At 41.7% G+C, this 13,961-nt stretch overlaps 1 protein-coding gene across 7 annotated transcripts in view; it reads right to left on the reverse strand.

The window, feature by feature from the left end:
* The window catches only part of ptprk (protein tyrosine phosphatase receptor type K), a 126,703-nt gene that overhangs the window by 8,576 nt on the left and 104,166 nt on the right, over positions 1-13,961 (reverse strand). For 4 of the 7 annotated variants that reach the window (XM_080790760.1, XM_080790758.1, XM_080790759.1 and 1 more), the window contains 10 exons: positions 12,618-12,805; positions 12,069-12,156; positions 11,468-11,613; positions 8,890-8,926; positions 8,558-8,655; positions 8,100-8,216; positions 7,529-7,683; positions 6,606-6,741; positions 4,857-5,006; positions 3,047-3,220 (listed from right to left, as the gene is read on the reverse strand). In XM_080790760.1, the coding sequence (XP_080646886.1) occupies positions 3,047-3,220; positions 4,857-5,006; positions 6,606-6,741; positions 7,529-7,683; positions 8,100-8,216; positions 8,558-8,655; positions 8,890-8,926; positions 11,468-11,613; positions 12,069-12,156; positions 12,618-12,805 (1,289 nt within the window). The remainder of the gene's footprint in view (positions 1-3,046; positions 3,221-4,856; positions 5,007-6,605; positions 6,742-7,528; positions 7,684-8,099; positions 8,217-8,557; positions 8,656-8,889; positions 8,927-11,467; positions 11,614-12,068; positions 12,157-12,617; positions 12,806-13,961) is intronic. The other 3 variants (XM_080790763.1, XM_080790762.1, XM_080790761.1) reach the window with 1 other exon arrangement.

Genomic DNA, 13,961 nt, shown 5'->3' on the forward strand with positions numbered 1-13,961 from the left:
ATTAACACTTTCCATGAAGCCCATGTCTCTAATGCATTAAAACACACGTAGAATGCATTACAATGTGCTTACAACACTGTATAATTATATTTATAGGCATTAATGCTTCAGAACAAAACAAAAAAAATGCATTTTATTGTGATTACAAGCCACTATATAAGCGGTCATTGGGTAATAAATATATTAAAAACAAAATATTTACTTAATTAACTAACAATAAGTATATGATGTTATAAGCAGATTATATCATGCAATATAAGAATGTTTATAATGCATAATGGTGTTCATAATATCGGTTACTGAAATGTAATGGACCGACATGAGCCCAGCTTATTATGAGGAATGTGGTACGATGGTGGATGTGAATGAGTTTGGTGACCAAGGCACCGCAGACATCATTACACAAGGCTTATATGGGAGGGGGTCAGGACACGGGTTAGGATGTTCACAGTCTGGCGTAGCCGGACAATAGATCTCCACCAACCCAAATGTCTGGTAACACCTAAATTCAACATATGGGCCAGAACAGCTACAGCTTTTCTTTTTCTTTTTTCCCTTTTTTTTTAAATCTCAGAAGTATAGGGGCTTTAGCCCCTATATTGAATTTAGAAGTCCCCAGACGTTTCAGTTGACAAAGATCTCCGATGACCGATCACCTGGCTACGCGAGACTAGGGTATTTATGACTGTGCTTGGCATGAACCTGAAAGACACTGAAGCCATGAAACAAATCCAGTATCAGAGATTTGAATTAAAAATCCCATTACCTGGAACTCTTCTGACAGCTTGATTAGGGAGAGGCCAAAAAGTATAGCTTTTGAAAACTGGACTCAATTGCACGAATATGATCATTGTCATCATCTCTACTTCTTCCTTTTTTAGTATTATTATTAGAAAGGAGCCAAGCAAGGGTTTAAATTTGACTCACATACTTATTTGATCGACCAGGGTCTTTTATTAGAACTGATATTACGACTTAGAACCTCACTAAACTAGATTTCCTGAAACGACAACATTTAGAGTTTTGGTCCAGCACAAGAACTTGGCCAGTGGCCATGTTCACACTGCGGCCATTTAGCTCCTAGTGTGACCTAAGAGCAAAATATTGTCTGTGTGAATATGGTCACCCTCCCCCACTGTTTACTCTGTGATAAAAACAGAAAAACCCTCGTCAGCCATGAAGTGATGAACAGATATAGCACTGCTCTCTTTCAGAGGAGCTCCGTTATATCTTTTCACCTCTTCACTTCACACGGCGGCCAGTTTGCTGTTACCTCACACGGAACAGAGTATTCGCTCTATTAACACCCATTTCATGCTTGGTCGTACGATTGACTCGCTTGCCGAAAATAGCTGATCTACAAGCTCACAATGCATTACCATGCGGCGCGCTGTCAGCTTGTAGAGCGGCTATTTTTGTCGGGGGACTCCATGGTACGACAGAGCGTTAATGGGATAAATAAATTGCATAAAACTACCAATCAAAGCGATTTAATTATACATGTGGACTATCATTGATGTAAACCTGTCCAAGAGGCTGTCAGGGATTGGTCTCACAGTGGTTACTTTCCAGTGAGCTGCTCAGTGATTGGTTGATGGCCAGAGAAGCTAGCGGTCTTTTCAGAACCTGGATTTGTCTCTAGCCTTCTGCTGCTAAAAACCACAAACACAGCATCACACAAACAGGAAAGGGGGTCTCTGTGTGTATAAATGTGTGTAGATACATATAATCATTTTCATGATGCATCATTTGGCAATGTGTATGTTCACGTTGCTTGTGTAAATATGTGGATGTGTATAAACACATATGCCTGTACAAAATTGTTGCGTGTATAATAGTATACAGTGTTAAAAGGATGCTCCATTTTAAACACATCTGCAGCTTGGGACGCCTGCCATTCAATTAGGAAGAAGACACCGAGGCCTAATACAGTAGAACTAGTTGCTTGGTGAAAATCTGTTCTTTTGTGTGCCACCATCGTGTCACCAGGTTTAAATTAGGCTCAATGGCAGAAAAACATCAGTCTGTCTCACACCTGACAAATTATTTGTTGATGCCCTAGCCTGGAAACCAGACCAATCTGCCAATATCTACGCAGTGATATTAGTCTGGCCATGCCAGGCCATGCCCTGCATACCTGTTTCACAAAATGTTAAAACTCATTTACAACTTATTTTGAAACGGCGATATGTAATGACAGACTCGGGAATCGAGATTTAAACCCGGCTCTTCCACACAAGGGCCACTACTACTGTGGAGCTGAGACGGAACACTTGCATGGGCAGAGGAGACATTGCCTTCTGATCTTCATGCAAATCCTCTTTTCAACCAGTAGTGGTCCTACCCGAACACAGGATCCGAGTGTCTCAAACCACCTCTCAAAACCATTCCCTAAAACAAGTTCCCGGATTGCAGCGTTAACGTTTTCGCTGCTATCTACGTTTATAAACGTAGCTAGGCTATCGGTACCTACTGGTGCTAACTACGCGTACGTTCGTAGACACCCGTATACTCCATATATGAAAGCAGCGACCGTCAATTTACCTTTTAGTATTGCTCTGGTTAATATGGAGAGCCTCCGTCCCCACCAGCTCCATTGAGCCTCCATTATAACATGATTTTCAAAGCGCTGTATCTCAAAAGGTTCGAGCGCTGTCCATGGTGAGCCATTTACGATCCGCCGATCGTAAATCATTTGTGAGTTTGTATCGCGTCGCTGAGCACATGTGACTGGTTGTAATGATAGCTAAGGGGTCTGAGCTAACGCGACTGATCACTGTGCTCATAACAACAGCTCCCTGAATAACCCTGAAAGGAACCAAGGATCGTAGAGTTAGAGTGGACGGGTGGCATTCCTTAGGTGAGCGTATGCTGCCACCTAGCGGCAGTGAAAAAGTTAACAGAACATAGTGCACGTACGGTAGCAACTGAGTATCAGGATTCCATCGTGTCACAGTTGCTAATGCGTTGAAAATGACCCATCCTTTTTGAGGTAAAGTGCATAATGTGTGCTATTATGTGTGAGTTGTGTGCGTTGTAGACGTACATCCATTAGCGCAGCGTTGATGTAGTTGCTGCTCTCTCCGTCGATGGTGATGAGGAAGGGCAGACACCTGTCGGGAGGCAGACCGTCCATGAAGCGGTTCTTCTCCTGGTTCCTAGGCAACAAGGCGATGCTGCAGTCCTCCGGCTGAGGCTGGGGCGTCACCGAGTTTAACGTCTAAGGCCAAGACGCACACACACACGCACACACACACACACACACACACACACGCACACACGCGCACACACGCACACACACACACACACACACACACACACACACACACACACAGACACACACAGTCAGTCAGTTAGTGGTGGAAAAAATCCTCACATGTTTTACATAAGTAAAAGTATCAATGAAGTAATGAAGATATATGGTTCAAATGTATAAAAATCTTTTGAAAATAGCAGATCTACAAGATCGTGACGCATTGTGAGCTTGTAGATCGGCTATTTACAAATGGCCAAAAGTTATATAGGGCTGATGTGGTTACTGTTTGTTTTTTAATATCGAAATCTACAAAGTAACTAGCAAAAGAACAATATTTGCCTCTGAGATGTAGTGGAGTATAAGTAAAAGTACTGAAATTTGGAAATACTCAAGTAAAAAAAAAAAAGATTGTACTTAAGTACAGTCCGTAAGTAAGTACTTTCCACCACTGCAGACAATGCACACTGTACACTGTGCCTATTCTAGGCCAACATTCTGACAGATAGACTGAACCACTGTACACTGTGCCTATTCTAGGCCAACATTCTGACAGATAGACTGAACCACTGTACACTGTGCCTATTCTAGGCCAACATTCTGACAGATAGACTGAACCACTGTACACTGTGCCTATTCTAGGCCAACATTCTGACAGATAGACTGAACCACTGTACACTGTGCCTATTCTAGGCCAACATTCTGACAGATAGACTGAACCACTGTACACTGTGCCTATTCTAGGCCAACATTCTGACAGATTAGCAGATCTCAATGATCTGAACCACTGTACACTGTGCCTATTCTAGGCCAACATTCTGACAGATAGACTGAACCACTGTACACTGTGCCTATTCTAGGCCAACATTCTGACAGATTAGCAGATCTCAATGATCAGATACTTTCACAGAAGAGATTTTGTTTAGAGGAGACGGGACCCCGGTCAATGAAGTATAAATGGATTTAAGTGGTTAAATTACATTTTTGAACACAAGGTATTTGCCGATTGATTTTTCAAAGAAAAGCGTCCAAATGGGAACATAAATTATAATTATGGATATACAGTATAAGGATATATACATTTAGTTTTTCATGTTACCGATATTGTTTCAAAATGTTGCTACTTTTGTGTAGGCTGTTTATTGAGCAGCTTTCAGTTGTTCTGAAGTGAATGATTTGCATTATTTTTATTTTATTTTATTTTATTTTATTTTATTTTATTTTATTTTATTTTATTTTATTTTCCTTTCCTTTCCTTTCCTTTCCTTTCCTTTCCTTTCCTTTCCTATTTATTTTTTTGCATTTTATAATCCTGGCATGAGACTTAACCCCGGCATCAATATTCTGCAGAAAACATTAGTAGAAAATAGCAAATCTACAAGATCACAATGTGTCGCAATGTGACATATCGTGAGACATTGTGAGCTTGTAGATCTGCTATTTTTGGCGAAGAGATTTGGAATAGACCCAAAAAGTGGGTTGTAGGCTACTGTAGCTCAGCCTCAGATCCAGTTTTCTGTAAGACTGCAGGAGTTTAAGACGAGACACTCCAATAAAACATGGCTCAGGTGTTGTCGTGGTAGCACAGGAGGGAAACGCCTACCTGGAACTCATCCTTTAGGTGTGAGGAGTTTGTTTGGGAGTCGATGCGGATCAGTTCGTAGAAGGCGGCCTTGAACTCACACACTGGGATGGCCGTTTCCCCACACAGGCACGCCTCCAGGATGGCATCGTGGATAAATATGTACTGCTCCTAAAAATGTAGCGCAAGGTTATACACAGGGTTAGATTAATAAATAAATAAAAAACAGAGGGTACTCACTAAAGCCCTACATTCTTCTTTGTATGACAAACGGCATCAATGTTTTTAATGAATTCATTTATCTTTCACCCAAATAGGAATTCCAGGCAAGGGTTAAGGCCACGTGGTCAACAAACACATTTTCTTTTAATTAAATTGTTAAATTATGACATTATCAAACATAAATATCCAACATATCAGAACAGTCTGCAGTAAAAGGAAATCCATGTCATTAATTTGACTCCAGGCAGACATAAAACATATCTCCACAGGGGGGCATCAATGCAGAGGAATGGATTCCTTCCCCCCTAACCCCACCTGCACATAAGCATGCACACATGCTCACACACAACAGCAGGCAGTCAGTTAGTTGTAACTGTTGTTGATAGAGAGAGCGGACTCTGAGTGGTGGATGATGGGAGCTGAAGTTGAGGAAAGAGAGTGTGTGTGTGTGTGTGTGTGTGTGTGTGTGTGTGTGTGTGTGTGTGTGTGTGTGTGTGTGTGTGTGTGTGTGTGTGTCTTCCATTTTACTTAACTTTATTCAATTCAGGGAGTGAACTGACTAAATAAGAAAACCTAACACTGCTTTTGCATGAAAAGGTTTATACAGTTATATTATACCAGCAAAATCTTGATCTTCTATCTTTTAACTTAAAAATACTAATGTACATGTATAATAACTTATTATACATAAGCATTAAATAAGATTCTTAGATGTAGTCATCTGTATGATTTTCACCTCCATTTTCCTTAATCTATTCTTATTCATTTAAGCTATATACTACAGTATGAGGACCTTATTCACTTTTAAGATATTCTGATTTATTTTGAATTTCAATGTCAGTTCCTAAATTATTTCTAATGGAATATTTCTAATGAGTGCAACAGAGACTGAAGGACATTTTTCCGCATTGATATATCATGATGATGATGATGATGATGATGATGATGATGATGACGACGACGACGACGACGATGGTGTGAGCATTCTGTGATGTGGATGTTAACTCATTCAGTGCAGAGGTTAACCCAAATATTAAGTAGTCACAGAATATTCATCTTCACTACGATCGCATTGCACCCCAGACCGTTGATAATAAGAGAGCCAATACCTGCGCAATTTCGGGAACAAAACTCTGCTTGTAAATCCGTGCACCTGTTCAGTATTTAGAGCCCATTAAAAATGTAATAGAGGTCGCGGCAAAAGTGGAATGATACAAGAAGACGAATATGAGTGTTCGAAAAAGGAACAAGTACTTAGAGGATGGGAGGCCATTTTAGCGGCCACTATAGGTGCCTCGCTTCACTGGGATTGAACAGTGAACCATAGGTTAGCCAAGAGTAAAAAAAGAACACGTGATTGGCACTGAGCACCTTTGAATAAATAAAATACAAAAACACGTCCGAACACGTCCTTGGCACAGAATGAGTTGATGGGTACAGTGTTCACCTCCATGCTGCACCGTATGGGTGCTTATACAGTGGTGGGGTTTACAAGTGTTGTAGTTTTGTGTGATGCAGATGGTGATGGCTGATGGGTAATGTAGTCACCTCAGTCTGTACCATGTTGATCCTCCGGGAGCGCAGGGCCTTCACACAGTTGTAGATGTCCACCACTCCTTCCCTCTCAGCCATGTCCAGCATGATGTCAATCACTATGAAACAGCCCGTACGCCCTGCTCCAGCGCTACACACGGCCACCAGAGGGAGACAGAGACACGCCATGAGTGACAAATAAACAGACCAATTATCCACAATGAGCCTGGCATATTTTGGGCATTTTGGGCACATCATTATAGGTAATTGTAAATATAGAATATAATCTTTTTTTGACACACAATCAAATGTTTTATGGTCATGATTCACCAGAAGCCCGGATGGCGTTAGTTCCAGGCTTAACATTATTTATATAAATATTTCTCTAAGGGGAAATCGAATGAGGTTTTCAAAATGGCCGCCACTGCTATGCCCTGCTTATTTTTTATGTCCGAAATTATTTTCTATGGACTTGACTCGTGAAATTAGTTATGTGGTAAAAACACATACCGTACACACTTATAAATATTGCCTACAGTCTGTGTGTCATTATGCAGATGTGTGTACAGGTCTGCAGTGGACCACTATGGGCCCAGCAGAGGGTGGGTTGTTATGCAGATGTGTGTACAGGTCTGCAGTGGACCACTATGGGCCCAGCAGAGGGTGGGTTGTTATGCAGAGGTGTGTACAGGTCTGCAGTGGACCACTATGGGCCCAGCAGAGGGTGGGTTGTTATGCAGAGGTGTGTACATACCTGCAGTGGACCACTATGGGCCCAGCAGAGGGTGGGTTGTTAATGCAGAGGTGTGTACAGGTCTGCAGTGGACCACTATGGGCCCAGCAGAGGGTGGGTTGTTATGCAGAGGTGTGTACAGGTCTGCAGTGGACCACTATGGGCCCAGCAGAGGGTGGGTTGTTATGCAGAGGTGTGTACATACCTGCAGTGGACCACTATGGGCCCAGCAGAGGGTGGGTTGGAGATCTTCACCCGGCGGATGAAGGACAGTAGTCCTGTGGCGTGGTACGGGACGCCATGGTCAGGCCAGCCGGTGAAGTGGAACTGCTTGACCTCCCGCACCTCGTTGGATCCACGCTGAGGAGAGACGAGACAAACTCCCTAATTAATATTTAAGTCTTATTTTATACGCCTTTTTTGTTTTGCTTTTTTACACAAGTTTACGGAAATCAAAATCAGTTTTCCTTAAAAAAACAAACATATGTTGCAGTGGTGCTCAAACTTTTTCAAGTCAAAAGGACCCTCAAAATTGATATGCGTTAGCCCCCGGCTCCGATCTCTTAAATATGTTGTTCCAGGGAGCCTGACTCGCATTATGGTTTGCTTTAAAATATATTTATACATTAATTATTAAAAGATTTGCCCACAAAAGCCATGCTATGAGCTTGTAGATCTTCTATTTTTGAATGGCCAAAGATAGCCGAAAATATGGTTCAAGTGGTAAAAAGTAACTAGTTGGATTAGCTGCTGCAACCTTTAACAGGATGACTCACCCTCTCCAAAGTGAAGGTCCGGACCACGTATTCAGCCAGAGGCTCCACCTCCACGAAGGTCACCTTGAAGTCTCCATACACCTCGGCATCATCAGGCCAGTACTTGTAGCACTTGACCTGTTGGAAAGCATGACACATGCTGTTGCTGTCGCCTGGAAACCTTGTATAAAACCCATTCATTTTTTATTATTATTTTAAAATGATATTTGAAAATAGTGAAAGCGGCAATATAGATCAGCTATTTGCACTACTTTAGTGTGACACTCTTGTATGATGAAGTAATAGGGCCTTCATTTACAAAAAAAACTAAAGAGAACGTAAAAAGTCGAAATATGGAGACAACAACAATATGATATTATAACCTATCTATAGGATGGTTAGAATGGCACAGGTATAATATGATGGAGTAGAACAGGACAATGTCTGCTAAATGCCTAAAATGTAAATTGTCAACATACCCTTCCAACCTCCACCAAATTGGTTACCATGACAATGCAGGCTGATTGCTCCTGCCACACCATCCTCCAGAAGTCATACACCGTCTCATGAACTGGACCTGCACAGACACAGACACAGACAGGCGGCTGTAGTGAATATCGGGTCTATTAAAAATGTATATGTTTGTGTATTGTAGGTCGATTCTGTGTATAGTGTGCATGTGTGTGCGCGCGTGTGTGTGTGTGTGTGTGTGTGTGTGTGTGTGTGTGTGTGTGTGTGTGTGTGTGTGTGTGTGTGTGTGTGTGTGTGTGTGTGTGTGTGTGTGTGTGTGGGGAGGGGGGGGGGGTCTCACCCTGAGTAGCGATGTAGTGACTTGGTCTCTGGTAACCCTGGGATAAGACAGATACAGAACAATGAACCAAACAGCAGCAGCGATATTAAGCAATAAGCCTCAGCTTGCATTCATGAATATTATAGACACTCATTACAGCTGGAGGAATCCCTCTCTTTGCAACTTGTCAGATGTTGGGAAAACAATGCTGGCTTTGTCCTTCAGTGACAACGTCAGTCCCTTACAAACGAGGCAATGTGCGAAATGAGATACTAACAATGTGAGCGTTAGCACAACAGAATATACAATACAATGATTGTCTACTCTAGGGTAAGGACTAGGAGTCGGACACAATGCTTTAGAAAAACGTTGGTGTACAACAAAGATAGATTTCTCCATTATGTCTATTTGCAAGTGACGACACTTATTTCTCTGCAATGGGATGCAACTCGGGGACCTTATAACAACGTAGCCAAACTATTCTCATTAAGACAGGATGTGGAGCAGGAGGTGTGCTTCTTGGCAGGTGGGCGCTCAGTTACAGTCAGTACCAAGCATACACATACCGTAGTCACATACATAGAAAATCACAGCAGGATTTGGAAATAGCCACACTGCAGAAGATAATTATTTTTACATCAAGCTGATTTTTGGCAACTATTTCCAAATGCTTTGGTGTTTTTATTTATTTCATAGTTCCGTTACAAATTAGGCTGGGCGATATGACAATATCTTTGACTTTTAGGGGGCTATAGGACGCATTGCAAGCTTCCAGATAAGTCATTTTTTAAAGTATAAAATAAGGCTTACTTCACCACTTTCCAACCTATCTTCATATAATTGGTCCTCACTAATGTTCATGATAAAACCCGTCCACCAGTGATATCGCCGATGGGGAATCCAAGCTAATAGAAACTGCAGGCTTTCTATTCCTGAAAAGCTGCAATGCGATAATGGAAGCCATCATTATCATGATAAAATAATAACAATAATAATCTTGTTTAAAAAGACATCTGCCTAACGATGATGTCACTGGTAGTGGTAGATGGGTTTCTGAACTGCCCACAGCCCTCCTATGAGACACAGACCAAGTAGAAAAGTATTGGCATTGGTATTTTATCATGAACATTAGTGAGGACCAATTATAAACTAATATATAAAAACCCTTGAAAAGTGGTAAAGTGGTCCTTTAAGTGATTAAAACCAGGAAAAGGAAACACTTATGCCATATCCCAGACGATATCTGACACTAAGAGGGTAAGGTGACAACATTCAGACGTGTACAGGAAGGTGTGATGGCAACACATACCAGAGACAGGGAGCAGACATATCATATTATGAATGTAAAAGATAATAATGTAAGAATTCACTTGAAAGGATAGATGAGGAGTGTGTTAAGATGGAGGGATTTATGCACGCAGCAGAGGCCTTAGCATGGATAAACCATCAGAAAGATGGACGTTTGGAGGGATAATACTCAAGGGATGTACAGTATGGCTTGGCTGATGGGTGAAAAGAGTACACAGTGATACTTACATCCCTGTACAGCCAAATCTACAGGCCAAGCCACAGCCAGAAAGAACGAGAGAAAGAACGGAGAGAAAGAAAGGAGATAAAGAACGAGAGAAGTAACGAGAAAATTAATGAAAGAAAGAAAGAAAGAAAGAAAGAAAGAAAGAAAGAAAGAAAGAAAGCACAACAATGTCAGTGAGTCAATCAGGAAAAAATAAAAAGTTGTATTGATATAATGGAAGCTTGAACAGGGCATGCAAAAAAAACATGGTCTGGAACAGAGAAGTAGAATGGATTGAAAAGACGTATCCTCATGTGGTGATCTAGCTGATTCTCAATAAAGTGCTGCATTCTTTAAATACATTTCCCAACAGAATGTAATAATACTTAAATTTAGATTTTTTTTTATTGAAGCAAAATAGTAATAATAGGGACAAAATATAGAATAGAACGGTAAACAACTTAACTTAGGTTTTACCCAAGTGCCTTAACTCGGGCTAAGGAGATAACTGTGATAAGCAAGGAGACGTCTTCTCTCTCCACCATAGTTCTAGGTTGCCGCTAGTGTGAGTGGCAGCGTGCATGGAAGCCGATAAAAGGCCTGAGATAATGACAACAGATAATGGCTGATGATGGCAGTAAAGCAGAGCATACAAAAAAGCAGCATTAGCATCACCAAATGGAAGATGTGTGTGAAGATTGTTGTGAAGGTGAGTGGAAAGTGGAGTCGTGACAAGCTGATGAATGAGTTAGCATGTAGACAGAACAAGAGGGGTGAATCGGTGGAAGGTCGGTGAGTAGGTGGTTGGATGGAATAGAATGGATGGATGGGCGTGTGGCCTGAAGGCTGGGTTGGAGAGAGACATGCAAGTTGTTTTGTATAATAACAATGTAACTTGTACTTCTGCGATGAATGGTGGACATAGATCGATAAACAGATGAACTGTGCAACTGTTAGAATGACAGGCTGCGTGAATGGAGGGATGGAGAGCGGCGAAGAAAACAGGACGATGTATGCACGATGGCTGCGTGTGCAGGGTGACAGATGGACTGATTGACGCGATAAAGGTATAGAGGCCTGACATACGAGCGAGGGGGTGTGGTTTCGTTGGTTTCGTTGGGAGCCAATAGTAGCGTTCGATGCGTTTCCACTTACATCGATGTAGTTGGCGTTGATGTAGTCGGACGAGGGGTCATCTTCGATTGGCTGGAGGATAACCCTCGAGTGGTCATCTAGAGAGAGAGAGAGAGAGAGAGAGAGAGAGAGAGAGGGCGGAGGGAGACAAGAGAGACACAGGGAGGGGGAAAAGTCATGGGAGGAAAAGCGAGGAAGAGTGAGAGAGAATTGTTTAGTGACAGGCCAATAGTTTGAGTAAGATATTTTGTTATCAATCATACGTTTTTCCCATTCAGCAGATCTAATGCTTTGGGTAATGTTATAGGGCCATGGTGATTTTACCGTGGTGGATGTTGATGTGATTCTGTTATAGAGTCAATACTATCAGGTAATAGGGTTGTTCACATGGCTTTTATTTATTTATTAGTTGAGCCATTCTAAGCCAAATGTGAAACTAGCTTAATATCTAGGGCTGTCAGAGGATCTGAAACACAGCCACTCAACTACGCACACCTCTAGGTTGCCTTGCTGGAGCTACTGCATCAGTATCTGAGTGTTTTAAGGCTCTTACATGCTATGATGTTGCCATAGCGGTTCTTGGTGCGGTTTCCTTCCTTCTTGGCCACATCCCAGGAGGCCGACTGGCCTTCAAAGAAACTCTGCAACAGAAACCATGGCGTCATGATGAATGCACTTCATGAAGCAACACATGATCTACTCCTTGTCATATGTTCTGTTCCATTGAACACCATAGTATTGAATGTGGGCAGAAACCGTTTTCAAGGTCGGTATGGATTTGACACCCAGAAAACGGTGGCAGGGATGTCACATTTAGTAAATTAAGCATTGCATTGTCGTTGTGTGAACACGACAAGCGTCAGAATCAGAATCATCTTTAATGTTACATCACAGCTTTACACGTTTTTGTGCATCGTGTTTTTATTTATTTAAGAAAACAAAGAAGGGAAGGGAAGAAGAGGGGGTTAGGAGATCTAGGCAAGAAAGAAAATGTAGAAGCTTGTTCCAGACACAAACAGCACACTTTTATCTTATTTACAATACAGTACGTAAGGGGTTTCCAGATATTATCTCCAACCCTCCAACCCTAACAACGTCTGACCTCGTACTCCTCCTTGAAGCCGTAGCTGTCGGAGGTCTTCATCAGGTTGATGTGCTGCAGGAGGTCGGCCACTCGGATGGCGGGGTGGAGCTGTCCGGTCTGGTAGGGAGACTCGGTTCCTTCACAGTGGTACCGAGGAACATCCAGCAGCCTGCTGTTCTCCGCTGCGGACGCAGTGTGGTTCTCATCTGTAGGAAACCAGTCAGAACCAGGAGCCAGTCAGTCATTCACTCCCTCAACCCATTGAGACCAAATTCTACAAATCTCTTCAAAATCCAGACAGTTTTCTGAAGAAAAAGTTTCTAACTTTCTATGTCAGTGGTTCTCAAATGATTTCACATCAAGGACCACAAAAGTATGTAATTGGCTGCCGGACCCCCATCTGAAAATATGTTGTTTCAGGGACGTGAAATGTGTTGAGCTTGTAGATCTGCTATTTTCACCAAATGTTCGCCTATTACGACAGACCAAGAATAGGAATGCCAGGGTTCATTATGGTTAATTCAAACTCTTACATTTATTCATATGCTGTACAGCACTTTGTTGTTATATTTGTTTTTTAGACGATTAGATTGATTTTTATGTAACGTAATCTACAGACAATCATGGTTACTGGATGTAACTACTTGGCTGGAGACACACAACCTGCCAGTCATGATATGATGGCCACATCATGCCAGTTTTGTGCCAAAGTATCCATTATGTTTGATACAAAAGCAGCCATCAAACAGTCTGGTTCCTCTGTCTATACACTCACCAGTGATAGGAACTACAGTACAGGTCAGAGCAGCAGTAGGAGAGAAGAAAAGAGGTTTAAGTTCAACTGAGTTAGTGTGATTAGTAGGTGAGACTCACATGAACACACAGTTAGTTAGTTTGACTATTATTTGGTACTACTAATTGGATCCACACACAGTAGACATCACAACAGGTGAATGTTGGCCAACACGACCAGCACAAACAAAAGTGGTGACATGCTTGACACAAACAAGAGGAGAACAAAGTGATGTAACAATTAACTTCTAAATGAGAAAGTTATATAAGCTTTAATCTCCGACCTAACAAATTAATGTAGGAATTTGATATATCAAATAAATATAATTATCATAGAATGTACAATTGTACATGACTTCCACAAGGGGAGCAACCAGATAAAACTTTAATTCTAAGCTAACTGACAATGATGATTAGTTTGTCTATAGAGCTCACAGGAAAACCTCAGCCCTCTAGTGGTTAGGAACCGCCACGTCAGTCTTGATTGTAGGCATTGAAATTGAAACCATCTATTTCAGAGTTCACCAACCATAAATCAAGCTATTAAATCCTCACAAGATGTTTAAAATA

The sequence above is a fragment of the Protomyctophum bolini genome, assembly GCF_963924005.1.
Source record: "Protomyctophum bolini genome assembly, chromosome: 19".
Lineage (NCBI taxonomy): Eukaryota > Metazoa > Chordata > Actinopteri > Myctophiformes > Myctophidae > Protomyctophum > Protomyctophum bolini.